The following is an 18,160-nucleotide window of genomic DNA, read 5'->3' as shown; positions in this document are numbered from 1 at the left end:
AGAACACCTTTTTTCGAAAGTGCTCTTTCGAAAAAAGGCGCTATGTAATGCAAACTGTGTTTTTTCGAAAGAAAGCATCCAAACTGCCTGGGTGCTCTCTTTCGAAAAAGCAGCTTGCTTTTTCGAAAGTACTGATTGCAGTCTAGATGCTCTTTTTCAAAAGAGACTTTTTCAAATTATCTTTCAAAAAAGCCTCTTTCGAAAAAGGCTTATAGTCTAGACGTAGCCCATGTATCCACATAACTTGTCACCCCTGGGGCGAACCTATATAAAATGAAACAATCATTTATCCACAGAAGTTTAAACAGTGATGCTTATGTTTATGCTGCTGTATAAATGGTCATCTCAATCAACATCATTGGGTCAAACTCACAATATAAAACACTATAGATCATACACAATATACCTTGTTACTGTATGTGCCAAGATTAATGATTTAGCATATATGAAGATGGAAGAGAAATAAAATCTATGCTGAGAGTTCCTCATAATTATTAAAAAGTTATTAGAGTCATGGTGTCAAACAGCCCTGTCACCACATAAGTGTAAGTTTGCATATCAAAATAATTTAATTTCTCATAATAATCCCAGGAACAGAAAGGTTAAGAAACGGTAGAGGTGCTAAGCTGCCTTTGAAACTATGAAACCGTCCTGTATATGCACATATTGTGGTGCTGGAGATTTGTGAAAAGAAACTAAATTTACATTTAAATTCCTTCGAGGAGCTCTCTGTTAATTCAATATCAAATTGATGGATTGACTGACAAGCTGCAAACACATACAGGAAAAAGCACAGAGGGCTATAACTTAGGCTATAACCTTCCCTCATAAAATCTAGGCAACATAAGATATTACATCAGCTACTGGCATTCGTAACTTTGCCAGCCAGTTAATTTACTACCACCAGAGTTCCAGAATATTTTGTAATCCAGACATTATTGTTTATTTTTACAGTGAGCTATCAAAGGACTATGTGCTTTTCAAAAAAAAAAAAAAAAAAAAAAAAAGGAAAAGGTAACAAAAGCAAAGTAAAGCTTGTAGGCCAAAAGCACTTAAACAAAAAGCAACAGAGGCAAGACAAACTTATCTATAAGAAATGTTTTTCTTCGTCTCATAATATGGGCGCTACATTCTTGGACTGAGTACCAGGGGAAACTATTTAGTAGTTAGAGCAGGAAACCACAAATCACAATAACTGGATTCTGTCACTGACTTGATTTGTGACCTTGAGGGAAAAAAAACAACCTTCCATTGCCTCAGTTTCCCCTTACTTTAGATTTGTTGTGACGTTCAGTTATAAATAAGTTGTTCTGAGATCCTTTGATATAGGGTATTATAGAAGTGCAAGAAATTATTATTATGTCTTCTGGAGAAGATTTAGTCAAGAGGAAATGGCCAAGCATTGTGCAGTAGAGCACAACAATTTTTAGTGTTAAGACTCCATGTGAGTTAGAAACTATCAGGGATTTGAACTGCACTCACTGGGATTTGATGTTATATATCCTGAAATGATCAATCAGGGATTAGAAAATGTGAAGTTCATATCCTATAGAATAGTTAAATAAACTATTGGCTGCCTTGTGAACAATAGAGATTGAGGCTATGTCTACACTGCACACTTATTTTGGAATAAGCTATTCCAGAAGAAATACTCTGAAATAGCTTATTTCAAAATAGCACGTCTACACTACCGGAATTCCTCAAAATTAGTCCAAGGGAGGCTTCCCTAATGTGGATGTGCTACCTCAATTTAGAGCCCAGGAAGAACTGGGGAGTAATTACTTTGAATGGCCTGGGGGAGGAGCTATTTCGAATTAGCAGCAGTGGAGTGTCCACACTACTGCTATTCTGAAATAGCTATTTTGGAAGAGACATTATTCCTCGTGGAATGAAGTTTACAGAATCCAGAATAAGCTACCCGTTATTTCAAGATTATTTCAATAATGGAATTGTTGTGTAGACACTCACAACATTATTTCAGAATAATGTCCGTTATTCCAAAATAACATTGCTGTGTAGACGCACCCTCTACATTACTGGAGTGACCTTATCAGAACCTCCTGAGGGGTGGGAGAAGTGGAGTGAAGTTGATCTGTGGAGGAATACTATGGGTAATCTTCATGGAGACTTGGGTTCAAATGCATTTATATCTAAATTAAATTGTGTATAATTAAATGACAATAGGTCAGCAGTTCAGAATTATTTCATTTGCTGACTATTAGGTCACTGCTGTGATTGCTCCTGGTTACTTTGCTTGGTTTTCTCTTTCGTTCCTTAGCAGTTCTTCTAACAATTTTTCTGATTCATACTAACAGTGTTTTTACTTTATAACCATTTTGCTCTGATTTTTTTGTTGTCTTTTTTACTAGCTCTGAGGCCCAGGTTCTCAGCCGAGGCTGAAGGATACATGACATAGCTCAAAAAAAAAATGGGGCTGGCATAGTCTTTGTGTTTGTGTAGTTATAAACTGACTATCTGATGGGCTACTTTTCATTTGTAGATTAGAGCAGTCTGAAGGCTGCTCTTATTTATTCTGGCTAGCAGTGTCTCCAAACAGCTGATATGAAAGCCTTTGATCAGCCTGTGTAGGAGTCAACCCCACTGACAACAGCAAGGAAATTGGTAGAGCAGTCCCTAATAAACTCCATGCTAGCAGATTTCTGCCCTTTCACTGCATTAATCTTCACAGGGCCAGCTATGCTGGCTTTAGGTCCAGATTCAGCCAGCAGTATGGTATGGTCTGGCCTGTCACAACATATTACATCCCTTCCCTTCCCCCGACCCAGAAAAAGGGCCTTGTGACTTTCTGTTCATAAAATACTAAATTTTTAATCTGTGCCATTATTTAGTTAGATGGACACATTGTTCTGACAAAGCTGCAAGATGCCCATACTAATAACTAGAGCTCATCAATTATTCCTCTCCCCCAAAAACATTTTTGACTATTTCTTTCCTCATTTTTACAGACAATTTCAAAATAAAACAAGGTTGGTTTTAAATTTTGGATTTTGGATTTGTTTTCCTTTTACCCCTCACCTTGCAGAGCGCAATTTGCGTATCTTTTTCCAATAAAGCCCCGTAGTGTAGACATAGTCTGGGAGAGGGCTGGAAAACATAGTTTTGGGGGCTAATGTCTTCTTTAAACATTTTTAAATGTCATGATGACAGGTGCACCTACAACTACACAACTTAAAAACCAATTGCTTGTGAGATCTGGCCACGTGTGTCAATCATTTTTTGTTCGATTTTGGTTGAACATATTAATCCCCATGTCTATATTGTCATTAAATCCACATTCCATCAGTTTCAGATTACTGCCAAGATGTTTTCCGCTGTCTCTTGTTGACTTACAATTGCTTGTGATCATTTGATTCCCACAATAATACCTAAATGTGCTCGATTGTAAGAGCAGAGCAGGCATTGCCCTTTTAAGGCGGCCATTTTGAAGTCTGCCCGGGATGCTCCATCCTCTCCCAGCCAGCCCAAACTACCCATGTTCTGACACCCAAGCCGGGAAAAACAGAAAATACTGGACATTTCACATGGTATTTTCTGAATTTTTTTACCGGATGGACTGGGCTCTTTCTTGGATGGTGAGGGGGTATTGAAGGGGAGGGAGGGAGCTGGGTCGCCTCACGTCCCCCTGGAATTTCGTGCCCCCCAGATTGGGAATCTATGCTCCAGAGCATGAGTGAGACACATTGGTGTTGACAATGTGGGGAACCAGGTGCCAATCCATCACCTTTCACCAATGAAAAATCCACATGAAGCATAACACTTACAAACCACATTAGCTCATTTTCTAAGCAGCTAACTAATCTAAGCAACATTCTGCCGAGCTCCCATAGTGCTCTGCTTCTGATCATCAAGCAAAACTTAAAATAGATACATTTGTTTACCTTACTTTATTTGTATCCAAAATAGTTTCTATATAAAACAAAGTAAACTATCCGCAATGTTTACATAATACATGTTTGCATTCTTTATATACCAACACAGCCACCAAATGTAACTTCTTCCTTTATTTTTTACTTCTTAAAGGTATAGCGAGGAAATTTAGATTTAGGTGGCCAGTAAGATATCTATATATCAGACTACCTACAGCTTATGCAAATCTTTACAGCTCAAGAGGGACCAACCTACAATATTGAATGTGGGCACTAGATACAACTTCTGCTTACACTTTTAGCAGCTGTGGAAAGACTGGTTCTACAGTATTTTCTGCCTTCAAAATAAAGACAATAGTTGTGAGGAATTTAACAGACTCAGCGGCTTGCAATGCACCTGACAGTCCCTTGTTTGCACTGACACCATTTTTTCCATTGGAGTAGCTGCCCACTGTATATGTTCAATAAAGATTTGACTGCTTGGTTTTTGCATACAAATTTGATTGTATGCAGAACCTAATCTCAGTATCACATCATCCCCCCTGAAAAGAGTATTGAAAGAATATTCCAATTCATATTCTGAATGGTATGTTTCTGTGCAATCATCTTGCAGAATACTTATTCCAACCAAGAGATCAGAATATTGAACTGAATAAAAATGTATATGTTAAGTTGCTTATTTAAATGTATAGCTTTGATGTTGCCGAAAAATTTAAGCACCAGGCAATATAACCTGAGCTTTGTTTTATGGATAAGAGAGGCTAATGTAAATTACAAGCAGTAAAGATTACAAATGTATATAATATGCTGCAAATGTGAAAAAAATGCAGATTTCAGTTATTAGTTTGCACAGCTGTATTTGCATAAAAATATACTAAACTCTCTATGACATTCCATGCATGAACCAGATAAAGCATCATTAAACATATTAATGTTAAAAGAGTACTTAAAGGAAAGCTCGAACTGAAAATTTTGTCTTTGTAAAAAAATAAATCCTACACTTTCTCAAAGGTGTTTTTAGCTTATTTGTTACTTAAAAAGAAAAATGAAAGCAGGTCTATTTTATTATGGAGACTACACAAGGGCATATAAAAGGCCGCATGGAGAAAGTCCAACTCCTGTCAGTGAATATTACTCTTGCAAGGAGGCCTATTGACTTTACCAGCATGATAGTATTGCACAACTCTTGCACTTCTAGTTATGAAATGCTGAGCATTTTGTTGTACACAAATATGCCCTTAAATATACTGATGACATGGTAGGGTTGGGTCCATTTGAATTGGCAAACTTCCAGATACAACAGTCCCCATGGGATTTCATCAGCCTTGAATACGAGGTAGATGCTCCATAATTTGTGAACTAATTTGACCTGAGGATGATTTCATATGGTTCCTTGATTTCCCAAAAATTTTCATAAACGGTTTCCTCAGAATGTTAAATGGCACAGTAGATGTTGTTTGGACCATTAGTGGCAGGTGTGATAAAGTGCCACTACTCTTAGAACTCAGAATCTTTTTGGCTTGGCAGCTCCAGATTAGGGATGTTAAGTATCAGTTAATTCACTAATTGAGTAGTTGATGAAACTTCCATCAACTACTCAATTTGTCAATGGGGGGAGGGGTGTTCCCGCTGAGGCGCTGCACTTTAAATGTAGAAATTCTATCGACTACTCAATTAGTTAATTAACTGATACTTAACATCCCTAATCTGGAACTGCCAGCCCAAAAGGAGCTGCCAGCCTGCTGAACTCTTACTACATTTAGGGTTGGCTCCCGGGACCGCTCTGCCACCCCTGCCCCTCCCTGCACCATGGAGACAGGTAGTCGATTAGTCACTTACATCCCTACTCCTGATCACAGTTTCTCTGCTAGAAAAACAGAGGCAGGGATAGGTGAGATCCTTCTTTATCATTTAGGAAGCCACTTGCTGCTGCTGCTGCTCCCGAAAAGACTCATAGCGGCCAGCTGAAAGTTTCAATTTGGATCCTACTGTAGACAAATCTTACTGGCTCTTTTTTGGGCAGTGATGAGTGGGAGCTACTCTTTTTCAGAGTACCTGACCTTAGAGAAAGGAGCTGTGCTTTTGATTCACCCACATAGCATCTATCAGATCAGATCGATTTTTTTTTAAAACTAGATATTCCATAAGTGCTAACGAAAGATAGGCCTTCCCTCAGACACAAGAGTGGCGATGTTCACAGAGTAGAGTAGAGTTTTGCACATCAGTATTATAGTATAGTTATAACTTCTGGGTCAGTCTCAGTTTGACTTGTTTGTTTGGCTTGTGTTTTAAATGTGTTAGCCATGGCAGTATGATTACTACTTTGTGGCTCATAAGAACAAAACAACAGCCATAGTGGGCCAGACCAAAGGTCCATCTTGCCCAGTATCCTGTCTTCTGACAGTGGCCAATGCCAGTTTTCCCCAAACAGCACAGGTAATCATCAAATGATCCATTCCCTGTTGTCCATTCCCAGCTTCTAGGAGGATAAGGACAACATCCCTGCCCCTCCTGAATGCCATTGGTGGCCTTATACTCAATGAATTTATCTAGTTCTTTTTTTTTTTTTTTGAACTCTGTAATAGTTTTGGCCTTCACAACATGCTGTGGCAAGGAGTTCCACGGGTTGACAGTGCATTCTGTGAAGAAATACTTCCTTTTATTTGTTTTAAACCTGTACCTGTTAATTTTAGTCTTTGTTCTTTGAGTAAATAGCACTTCCTTATCTTCTTTCTCTGCACCAGAGAGAGAGAGAGATCCTGCAAGTGGGACACTATGCTTAAGGCACCTTGTAAAACAAGGTTTTTTTTCCTGTTAGTTTCTACACTATTGGTTTTACCAGGACATTTGTAGCATGGGGGGAAAAAAAACCTTTGGGGTCACCTAGATCATCTCCTGCTCTGTGAAGGATTGAAAAATTGAGTATCGTGTAGAGAGCAATATCCATGGCAACATAGTTGAACTTCTAATTTTTCAACACATAAGTAAATGTTTTCTTGATGTTTTATATTTTCATGATTTATTATAGAAATAATGACCTGCAGGTCTGGCATTTCTTGGCAACTAATGACTGGCTGCTTTCACCTTTGGCCCTCAACTCATCCAGATGGTCATTAACAGCCAGGAAATGCCCTCTGCACTGGGCATTATTGCTTAATCATTCCCTTTTAATGCTACAGAATATACCAGCTGCCTCCAGGACATAAATGTCTCCTGTGCGGATGGATCAAGAGAAGTTTTTTTTAAGCTTTCATTAATTTGAATGGATATTCTGTCAGAATTACTGCCAAGATGCAAGCACAGACTTTCAACTGCCAAATGACTTCGTGTACAAGCTGATTGATGGCCATTACTTTCAACCTCACTTAAGGTTAGAGTGATCACTCTTTCAGGAGGTGTTGGTTGCTGACTATCCCTGGGGCACTGTACTGCCTCCTCTGGTGGGAGTGATCTGGGGGTGGTGGATTTTGAAGGCCAAAATCTCAGGGATTTACGTGTCCAATCTAGGTCTTTTACCTAGCCACCATTACCATGGTACCTGAAGTGCCTTGAAAACGTGTACACACAGATCAATATTTTTTCCCCCCTGGTCCATAGTTACTGGATTCCAGGGGTTTTGTGTTTTTCATCTGGTGTTATGGTGACCTACTATCCAGCTGTTGTGTAATCAAAAATACCCCAAACTATTTAAAGAGTTTGAACTGGGAATAGCTCTCTGAAAACTGTAATTTCACTCCCCCCCGGGGCTAACAATCTGTGTGACCTTTTTGAGAGGAGAATTCATTTACGTGTGGAATTACGCATTTTTTATTGTTACATTCCTAGATAAAAAAAAGAGATACTGTAATATGTGCCATCTATCAAAAGGCAGGATAATTTAGGAGACAAACACTTTAACAATCGTACCTTTAACAACAGTTAATCAGCATGTCAGTGGATTGTATGTGAGTGCATGCACAACCAATTTGGGGTTGTGTACGGTTCTTGTGTGTAATTATTTTTTAATTATTCTGTGAAATGTCATCAAAATATGATGATAGACAGCTAATGTATGTGCAGCCATGCAGTTGGTGTAGAGAAAAATACAATACAACAGACATAATATTTAATCTTTGTTTTATGCTGCTCCCTCTGGAATTGCAGAAGTAGCTTTCGATGTGGAAAGCAAAACCGAGGCTACACAGTTTATAGACAGTCACACTGCTTGCAAAATTGTGGGTATGCCTGCTGTTCAAGGTTCATTCAGTGTTTGAAAGTTTGTTTGCATTAAATGTAATGCTTGGAATATAAGTTAATTTACAAGAAGAAAACACAAAAATATAGCACTCCTTAAATCATTCCAAAACGTTTTATATTTGTAACGTAGCCTGGGAACTCCAGGATCTCCAGCTATCATTTTGAAGGCCTGAAAAGGTTATTCCATGTCTATTGGTTATCAATGAGAAGTCAGGATACTCTGGATTTTGAAGGTAAATGCAAATTTCTTCACCAACAGACAAGAGATCAAACCAGCCTGCCTTCACATATGGTTTGGCACTGAACATAGATGTCACTTTAGTAGTGCGCCTAATTTCACTGCTCTGTTGGCAAGAGACTTGGGTACTTAGTGACTATTGTTTGCTTAGTATTATTGACTTTTCGTCATGCATCCTTAAGTGAAACACGTGGTATGCACATCAGAACAGCAGATTTTTATCTTTGGCTTTATGCTTCAACAGAATGAACAGCAGTAAAATACAGGTATAAAGAGAGTTCCAGGAAACAACAGTTCACAAGTTCCGGAAGGGCTGGGACGTGACTTTGTGGTTTCCTGACTCTTGGAGTAAAACTTTTTGATCTTTGGATTCATTTGTATTTTAACAATGCAACAATATATTTTTCAGCAGATAGCTATTCTGAAGAAGTAAATAATTAAGTCAAAGGGATGAATTTGCTGGACGCGGAAAATCTCAATTCTAGAAAAAAGCTGATGTTCCCTTCTTAGAATTTAAAAACTGCTCTTTTAAGGGCCATGCTTTATGCTGAGATTTCATCTTTGTAAACCAGGAGTGGCCAAACTCTAACCTCAATGGGAATTTATACCCACTATCAAACTGGTGCACAGAGGCACAACAGAAAGAGGATGTCCTTCTGTATTCTGTCTTTAAATGGTTCCCCTATTCAGGTAACTCTTCACATCACCTCATGCAGATTGTTCCTAGACTTTTAAGGCCATTATGATAATCTACTATAATCTGACCTTCCGTGTAATACAAGCAATAGAATTTCTCTTAGTAATTCCTGCATTGAACCCAATAACCAACTTCCTCCTAGGAAGAATAAGAATACAAAGTATCCATTTCCTGTAGGATAATAATTCTTTAGCATTATAGTTTCTTCTACTGGTATATTGTATGTGGTTGGGACCCGGTATGTATGTGTAAACATGCAGCCCATCATCTTGATTCTGTCATTTGGAATGCCCCTCTATCTACAGAGGATTATGGAGCAGACTCTCCAAAGGGTTTGAAATCATTTCTGCTGCTAGCAAGAGGATTTCTCTTGGACATATTTTTGCAGCCTGCGCCATAGTTGGACCTTGGAATGTAAAATGTTGTAGCCTATAGCCTCTTCAGTGTTTCTAAGACCAATGGTCTCTAAAAAAGTAATTATAATGGAAATAATCTATATATCCCACAGACTACAGCCTCTAATGGAAACGTGAGGGTTTTTTAATTTTCCTTTTTACCTTTCTACTTTCATGATTCTTTTCCATTTTCCTACTTTAGGTCAAATTGTCCAAGTCTTTCTGACATCTAACTAATTTTATTCAACCTAATTATCCACTTTCCCATTTCTCCAGTTTGTTTCCTCCTGCAATGTGCTGTCTCTCCAATTTCCTTTTTTCTTTCCCTGTCCAGCAGTACTCGATATTTCAAATAGATTTCAGCTGCAAAAGAAATACAATCCAAATAAGGTTCAGTGTACCAAATCCTTCACTAGCCTCTGAACTTTGTGGGACAAATTTGTCCTTGGTGTATCTCTAATGGAGCCAGTGGAATAACACCAAGCATCAGTTTGTCCAGTTGCAGCTCTTCCTACTTCTATTGTAATGCAAGGCAAAGATACAATCACTGCAGCAGCTGTTATTGTTTGATCAGCAACACAATCTTTGTTGAGATTTCATTTTCCTTACAGTCCAAATGCTAGATTATATTTCTCATCAATGGCTTTTAGCAGATTTAATTTGACATTACATAGCAACCTGGTGCTGTGCCACTGCTCGTTAATGTAAATTACTAGTGTTTGAAATTCCAAACCTTAAATGGAGGACATAGAAGACTTTGTTCACGTTAAAATAATTAATCTCCTATACTATATGGAAAGTTTGCAACTGTTACTTACATGCATTTTATTTTTATATCAGTTTGTCTTTGCTGTATGTTTAATTCATTCCTGGCTTTTTAATGTACTTTATATACATATAGACAAAATTTCTACCATTTGTTTTATTACTTTACATTTGTGTTGTGTTTAAGTCTAAAACCTAGTATGTCCCTGTTTTTAGGTTTCACATGCTGGATGTTAAACATCTCAAGTTATTCCTATTAACAAAAGAATCTCAGAACTCAATATAATCCCTTTGAAATAATACTTGCTCTGTTAAGACTGAGGGGAATACCACTTAGAGAGTGTGTGTAAACAAAACGCATGCACATGGCTGTGAACTTCAAGAAATTCATGGTTCACCTTGGAGAAGAATCCAGACACTCAGATGTTTTCCAAACCTTTGGTAGACTCCAGAGAGTCTTTCAGCCCTTTGACCCACAAAATCCCTCTACATCTTGTTGTTCTCCTTGGAGGATCGTAGCTCTCTCCTTTGTTTCTTGTGAGTAGCTCATTTCACCATGGATAAGCAGTCAGCAAGGGTAATAGGTTTTTCTACTCATAACTAGTGGGCTATGCTGTAGGATAGGAAGGGGTCTCCATCTTTTGGAGAATGGGTAGGAATGGTCTGATTCAGTATGGCCGTTCTTATGTTCTTTAACAGAATTTGGAGCTGAGTAAAAAGACTTTACTGAATAGTATAAGTAGGTTTGCCATGGGATCATGGAAGGATATGTTCTACCTATTTGGCTTTTAGGAATTCTGGTAAATGTATCTCCACTGCTTGCTGCTGTGGGAAGGAGCCAATGCTCTTAGTTCATGCTCTGCATAGGTACACAGTCAAATCATTTTGACCCAAGGCAGCAGGATGTTTTTCAGCTGTACTCAGCAAGGCCCCATTCTTCCAGGAGATGGAAGAAAAAACCCTCTCCCACTGGCCCATTTCCCTGGGCTAGATGACTTGCAAAAGGGAAGGTATATAACATAAGTAAATTCCTTAAGTTAGATCCTAGGTTTAAAGGCTTGATATTCAAACAGTCTAACTGTCCCGGATTCCACGTAGAGATAATTATGCTTAGCTTTGAGATTATAAGAATGGTCATACTGGGTCAGACCAAAGGTCCATCTAGCCCAGTATCCCTCTTTCCTGATAGTGGTCAATGCCAGATGCCCCAGAGGGAGTGAACAGAACAGGTAATAACCAACAGTGTGTCTAGACTACAGGGTTTTGTCAACAAAAGTCCACTTTTGTTGACAAACTATACCTTCGTCTACACTGCCGCTGAGTTCTGTCGACAGAACTCAGCAGTTTTGTCGATGGCTGTAAACCTCTTGCTACAATAACGCCTTTTGTCGACCGAGTTCTGTCGACAGAAGGCGTTATTGCACCTACACTGTCCTTGGCATCTACACTCTCATGTCGACAAAGCGGCTTGCTTTGTCGACAGAACTGGATGTAGTCTAGACGCTCTTTGTCGACAGAAGCTTTGTCACCAGTATTTGTCGACAAAAGCCTGTAGTCTAGATGTACCCCAAGTGATCCCTCTCTCACCATCCATTTCCAATCTCTACCAAACAGAGGCTGGGGACACCATTCCTACCCATCCTAATACGTCATTGATGGACCTATCCTCCATGAATTTAACTTGCTCTTTTCTGAACCCCGTTAAAAGCCCTGGTCTTCACAACATCCTCTGGCAAGGAGTTTCACAGGTTGACGGGAAACATTTCCTTGGGTTTGTTTTACAGCAGCTCTCTCTTAATGTCCATGGGGCCGCCACCCAGAGAAAAGCAGCTGGCACGCGAAGGCAGCCAGTGCAAAGGCAGACAACGAGGGGGAAGCCGTTTATGCAACTTTACAATCAAGTCGTTCTTGGGCACCCAAAGACTAGCAAAAGTTGATGGCATCAGGCGCTCGGGGGAGGGGGAACCCACCCCATCCCAGTGTAACACACACGGTCCCTGACAGTCTCAGAGCCCAGCTGGGGCAGGTTCCATCGTCATGCCCCCCCTGCTATTGGCGCGGGAGACAAGCTTTTGGGAGACCCCCCACCCCCCAGCTCTTCTGTGGGTCGGGGACAGGTGCGCAGGCGGGGGAGCGACGGGCCAGCAGCGGGAGCCACGCGGCGCGTGCCTGGCTGCGCTGGCGCGTGGACGGGCACTCCCCCGAGCCCGGGGCTCCCCTGGCCCGCCGCGAGGCTGGCAGCGCCCGGGGAAGGGGGGAGGGGGCCGGGCTCGCGCCGCGCCGCGCGCCTCCGCTCGGCGTTGGATTGCTCCGGTCTGCCCGGAGCCCGGACCCCGCGCCCAAGGCGCGCTCAGCCGAGCGCCGAGGCGCCGCTTCCAGGAACAATAACAGAGCAGGCAGCGAGGGGCCCGGCGCCGCCGCCGCTGCCTCCCCCCCCCCTTTCGCCCCCTCCCCCCCGGCCGCCCCGCGCGCCATGTACGCCTTTGTGCGGTTCCTGGAGGACAACGTCTGCTATGCGCTGCCCGTCTCGTGCGTGCGGGACTTCAGCCCCACGTCCCGCCTGGACTTCGACAACCAGAAGGTCTACACGGTGTATCGCAGCCCGCGCGAGGCGGAGGACGAGGACGAGAGCCCCGGCGAGTGGGGCGACCGCCTGCTGCTGCACAAGGCCCAGATCCTGGCGCTGGCAGGTGAGGCCGGGCGGGGGGAGGGGCCGCCGCGCTCCGTGAGGGGAGGGGGGGGGGTGTGGAAGGCCGGACCAGTTAAAAAGAAAATGCTCCCACGGGGGGGGGGGGGAGCAGAAGTAGCCCCCCCCCCCCATGCTCCTCAGCGCGGAGGGGGCTGGTGTGGGGTGGAGGGAGCGGGGTCGGTGTGGGGGGGGGGGGCGCTCCCCGCCGCCGGGCGCTGAGGTGGCGGGTGCAGCGCACCTGGGAGTGGGGGGGGGCGCCCCCTCTTCCCAACGCTGCCCCTTGCTCCTCTCGCTCTCCCCCGCAGGCGAGGGGAGGGGATGGGCGGGCAGGTAGGCGCATCCCCCTCTGCCTGCGGCGCGGGGCCGAAGGGAGTCCCACCTCCTCCTCCTCCTCCTCCTCCCGCGCAATGTCGTTTCTTGGCGAGGGAAAATTCGTCACCGGAGGGTTTGCCGCTGGCCCGGCCCCGCGGTGCTGGCGGGGTCGCCCCTGTCCTGCAGCGGCCGCCCCCACTGCATTTGTATCGCTCCTGTGGATTTGTATCTCCTCCGGCCAGGCGGCTTCCCTGCCGTGCGCTTGACCTTCTGTGCTGTGAAGTCGCCGCTTGGCAACTTTGTAGCCTAGCACATCCGGAACTTTTTTTTTTTTTTTTAAATCAACTAGCATGTAACATATGAAAATTAAAACACTGCCCCTGACAAGAATGAAATAAGAAACTCCCCTCTGTTCTGTTACAAAACGGTTAGGCTTCCATATACACACAAGTATCACAGGGGTAGTCGTGCTAGTCTGAATCTGCAAAAGCCGCGAGGAGTCCTGTGGCACCTTATAGACTAACTGAAGTGTAGGAGCATCTGACGAAGTGGGTCTTTGCCTACGAAAGCTTATGCTCCTACACTTCAGTTAGTCTATAAGGTGCCACAGGACTCCTCCCTGCATATACACACAGTGCCTGTTTCTCTTACTCTGCACCTGGGCGTCATTTACACCTAACAAGTGGGTGTACTGTTCTACTAGAATGGTAACGTTTTACATCCACTCTGTTTTGGTGTAAACAACTTCACAGGGTGCAGGAGAGTGAGGGATCAAGGCCATGTATAACTTGGTATTTGCTGCCTCAAGCTTATTTGCATTTAAATGTGAGATGATTTATTTAAAATATTCACATCACTATGTCAGTGTCTTCGCGAGCCTGCCAAGTTGTATATTATGAAGCAAATTTATTTTTAAAGGACTCTAGAGTTTTGCAGTCTGCCTTTAATGAGTCCAGTGAACATGACAGTGTGTCTAGTGGAATGAGTGTTGAAATAGGAGCAAGATCATCCTGAGTTCTAATCCTGATTTTGACACTTAGGCAAGTCATTTTTAAAGTACTTTATTTAGTAAATATTTTTTAAAAAGTTTATGAATCTTTGCCAAGTATCAATCAGAAACAAAACAATCATAACAATGTTCGTTTAAACAGATATTATACAGGAATTTAGTCATTGGACAAGTTCTGTTTGACAGAGTGCTGCCATACAAAAGTGATCACCCTTACAAGAACTTAGGCAAGTCATTTAACCTATGTGCCAGTTTTCCCAGCTATAAAATGAAAATGATAACTCATACCATTTCAGCATTTATGTCGAGTTTTGAGAAGGTAGAGCCTAGATCCCCTCTCAAACAAGTATAAATCAGAAGTAACTATACTGAAGTCATTGCGTTGACAATGTTCAAAAACAGTTTCACTAGAATCCAGGAACTGCCAATTCCAGTCAGGGAAGTGGTCCATCTTTTACAGGATAGATCTTCTTAATTGTGACTAGCTACAGACTCTTCAGAGAAAGGTGTAAGAAGCTTCATTGTGGAGGAGAGCAAGTTTTTTCATAGTAGTTTTTGTTGGCTTATGTTCTGAAGTATGAGGGTTTCTGTTATATATTTATTTATCCTGTGAACAGGAAGTATTGGTGTACTCATTAACTATATGAGAGAAGAATCAGATATTAAGTGCTACGTTATGTGCATGGAAGATATCATGAACTCTGAATTTTTCTGTAAAAAGTCTTTCTGCAACTGAAACAGTTACACACTACAGGAAGAGAATGATTATTTTATTCTTGAAACTGTCTTCTTCTGATCTCTCTTTCTAGTATAAATGCTTGTTTTATTATTCCAAGTAGCTTTTAGTAGCTGAGGAGAGGAATTGAGCTTGTACTTAGAAATCTTGGAAATAGCAGAATTTGGATTTGTAGCTACTAAATCAGCTTTGGCACAGATAGTATTATCAGCAAGTTAGCATGAAAATCAGCTACTTTATGGCAAATTGTAGAGTTAGGAAATAGTCTCTAAAATGTTTTTGTTGGCATATAGTTTCAGGACTGAAGTCTCATAGCACGCAAATAGAATATTGGAGTTGTTACTCATTTACAAATCAGTAATAATAATTCATATTTATCTAGAATCCCCCAATCACTGCTTAGATTTCCAGAGCTCTCTATTAGTTTAACTAGTGTTGTATGTAAACTTAAGTGTCATCTTGACAGGCATATATATACATATAAAATATATACCAAATATATGTAGGCCTTAATCCTTTAGTCAGAGCCAAGCAGCTGGGCCTGCACCATACAGAGCACCAAGGGCTTACTTGGGGTTTTGCATGGATGCAAAGATCCTCCCATCTAGATCAGTGTGTAGAATCAGGGCTATTGTTCACATATTAAATTTTAAAAATAGGTTTTTTTTAAGTGTGTGCTCACTTCTGAGCATGTACAGAGAATATTCTACACAATTTTAGTAGTGCTAATTTGCATACATGGAATTAACAGGATTATTCAAGTGAATAAAATCATACCTGTTTATATGTGCTTTCACCATCAAGCCCTATCTGTGCAATGGTGAATCAATGATGTTCTGAGAAACTTGGCATTTGTTTCCTTGCCTCTTAAAAATAAAAAATTAATGGTAGGTGGAGAAAATAAATTGTCAATGTGTGTGCGCATTAAGAACGACACACATTTGATTTTTTTTGAGTTGAAACACGTTTTTCCTTTCCAGAGTTACTAATAAAGCTTTGGGCATCGTTTTCAAACCTTGTTCCCAACTCCTTATTTAGGCATCTTAATAAGTGGCTTGCGACTTCCATGCGACTCCGCATAGGAGTGACTATATGTTCAGGTCCAAAACCCACACCATTTCAATCCTATGTTTATAATCTCCCTTCTTAAGTATTCCAGCAACAGTCTTTAGACCTATGAGGCCATGCTGGGTCACAGTGTACTAGAAGGGTCAGTACTATTGCCACACACAGGATACAGCTGACAAAAATGTTATGTGAAAATTGGCCCTGCTGGAAAAAAAACAACAACAAAAAGAAAATGTTGTGAGCATGCTCAAAAGGATCGCCGTTGTTATAGCTTTTATGTGGATGGGGACAGAGAAACACTAAGTCATCTTTTAAACACTTCAGTAATTAAACAGCTAAAAAGATTTTCCTTAAACTTTTTTAAAAAAGTTATATATGGCTGGAGGCCGAAGATAGTGTTTCAGACCCAGAGACTGAATTTACAGAAAACTGAGCATTGGAAAGCAGCCTATAGCAGTAGTTATGACAATATCAAGATTTAGGGCAGGTCTGCACTAGGGGGCAATGTCAACCTAAGGTACACAACTCATTCTGTATGAATAGCATAGCCGGAGTTGATGTATCTTAGATTGAATTGCAGCAGGGTCTCCACTAGAGGGGGGTCGACAGGATAAACTCGCCTTTTGACTCCCCTTTTTCTTCTTGCTCCAGTGGGGAACCATAGTCAATGAGAGCACAATCAGCAGTTGATTTAGCAGGTTACCCGCTAAATTGATCTGTAGGGGATCTATCGCCATAGCATCAGTCTCCTGGTAAGTGTAGACCTGCCCTTGAAGTTAACAGGCAACTGTTAAACTAGAAGAATTGTTTCATTCACCATTAGAATGAAAAGTGGTTGCCATTCAACAGCATATAGGAACACTGCCTCACACTTTGTAATGGGATTCTAATAGTGTATCTAATTCTAATTGAAATTGCAAGAATTTTAGGTAACAGTGACATCTTGTACTTCATTTTTTTATAAAGTGTTGGTGCTTCTTCATATAATGATCCACTATTAGACTAAGGATGTTAAATTGCCTTTAATCAACTAGTCAATGGAATTTCCATTGACTAGTCAATTAGTCGATTAGCAGGGGAAACTGGAATTAGAATTAGCAGGGGAAAGTAGAATTAGCTCCCGGCCCTGAGAGCTAACTCCACTGCAGCTCTGCCTTTTAAATGTATTAAGAGACCTTATGCTGAATTGCAGTGGCGGGGGGAAGGGGACCAGGCGCGAGCCAAGAATTAGCTATCCCGGCTTGCGCCTGGTCCCCCACTGTGCTTCAGCCTTTTAAATATATGAAGAACTAGCTGGCTTTTAAGCCAGCTCCCCTAGCACTAGCTCCTGCTCCCTGTCTCGCTGCCAGAGGCAGCAATGGGGGGAGGAGGGGAAGCAACTAGTCGAGTCACTACTCAACTATCCAATAAACTTATGCTTATATTCCTATACTAGACTTTTCTTTTTGATCTCTTTCTCAGAATTACTCCTTTCATCCTTTTTCCCCCCTGAAATAACCACCTGTAGTGCATAGTGTCTTCATATACATCCAGAATATTTATAGACTAATTCTGCCATTGGTTACATACATCCTGTACCAAACAATTCATTGGTCCTTTGATAATTAAATGGAGGGTCCTTCCTGCTTATGAAATGGTGACCATATACTGGCCTAAAAGAAAAACTGTTTAGAAACACAGAGATCTCACTGTTTATTACCTCAGGCTACGGTCTATCAGATTTAAAGAAAATATCTTCTAGTTGGAAATATGCTTTCCGTGGCTGCAATAAATAGCTCTGTACTCATCCGAATTTGTTTCTTCACTCTTGTCCTTGCCCATTGAGGATGTCTTAGGCTCTGCCCCCTACTAAGATACCTGTCAAGTTTAACTCATTGTAGATGACTTTTAAGGCCTCCTTTAACTCTCATGATGAAATGTTTTGCTTCGTTTCAAGGACATTGAAAACTTCCATTCATGTTTTCACAGCATGACAGCCCTGAGAATAACTGTGTTCTTAATTAAATGACACTTGGAGTTCTGAGTGGGGGCAGAGTGGACAGGGGCTGAGAAATTGAGAAAGGCTTGTTTGTTTTGGACATACAGGTGAGGAATTCTGAGGGGAGTAGCTAACCGGAAGGAAGATATT

The 18,160-nt window shown here is 41.4% G+C and overlaps 1 protein-coding gene across 3 annotated transcripts in view; it reads left to right on the top strand.

Moving 5' to 3' along the window:
* Window positions 1–18,160, top strand: part of BEND5 (BEN domain containing 5) — a 981,719-nt gene that overhangs the window by 923,698 nt on the left and 39,861 nt on the right. Inside the window, exon 1 of one of the 3 annotated variants that reach the window (XM_075935947.2) lies at window positions 12,431–12,908. The exons of 1 other annotated variant lie outside the window; for it this stretch is intronic. In XM_075935947.2, coding sequence (XP_075792062.2) covers window positions 12,692–12,908 — 217 coding nt within the window. In that variant the 5' untranslated portion in view covers window positions 12,431–12,691. Of the gene's footprint in view, window positions 1–12,430; window positions 12,909–18,160 lie in introns of those variants that run through there. One more of the 3 variants, XM_075935946.2, reaches the window with a different exon arrangement.

This window comes from Pelodiscus sinensis, chromosome 9, assembly GCF_052426305.1.
Source record: "Pelodiscus sinensis isolate ZL-2025 chromosome 9, ASM5242630v1, whole genome shotgun sequence".
Lineage (NCBI taxonomy): Eukaryota > Metazoa > Chordata > Testudines > Trionychidae > Pelodiscus > Pelodiscus sinensis.
The sequence above is the reverse complement of the archived record's forward strand: the minus strand, read 5'-3'. Positions and strand labels throughout refer to the sequence as shown.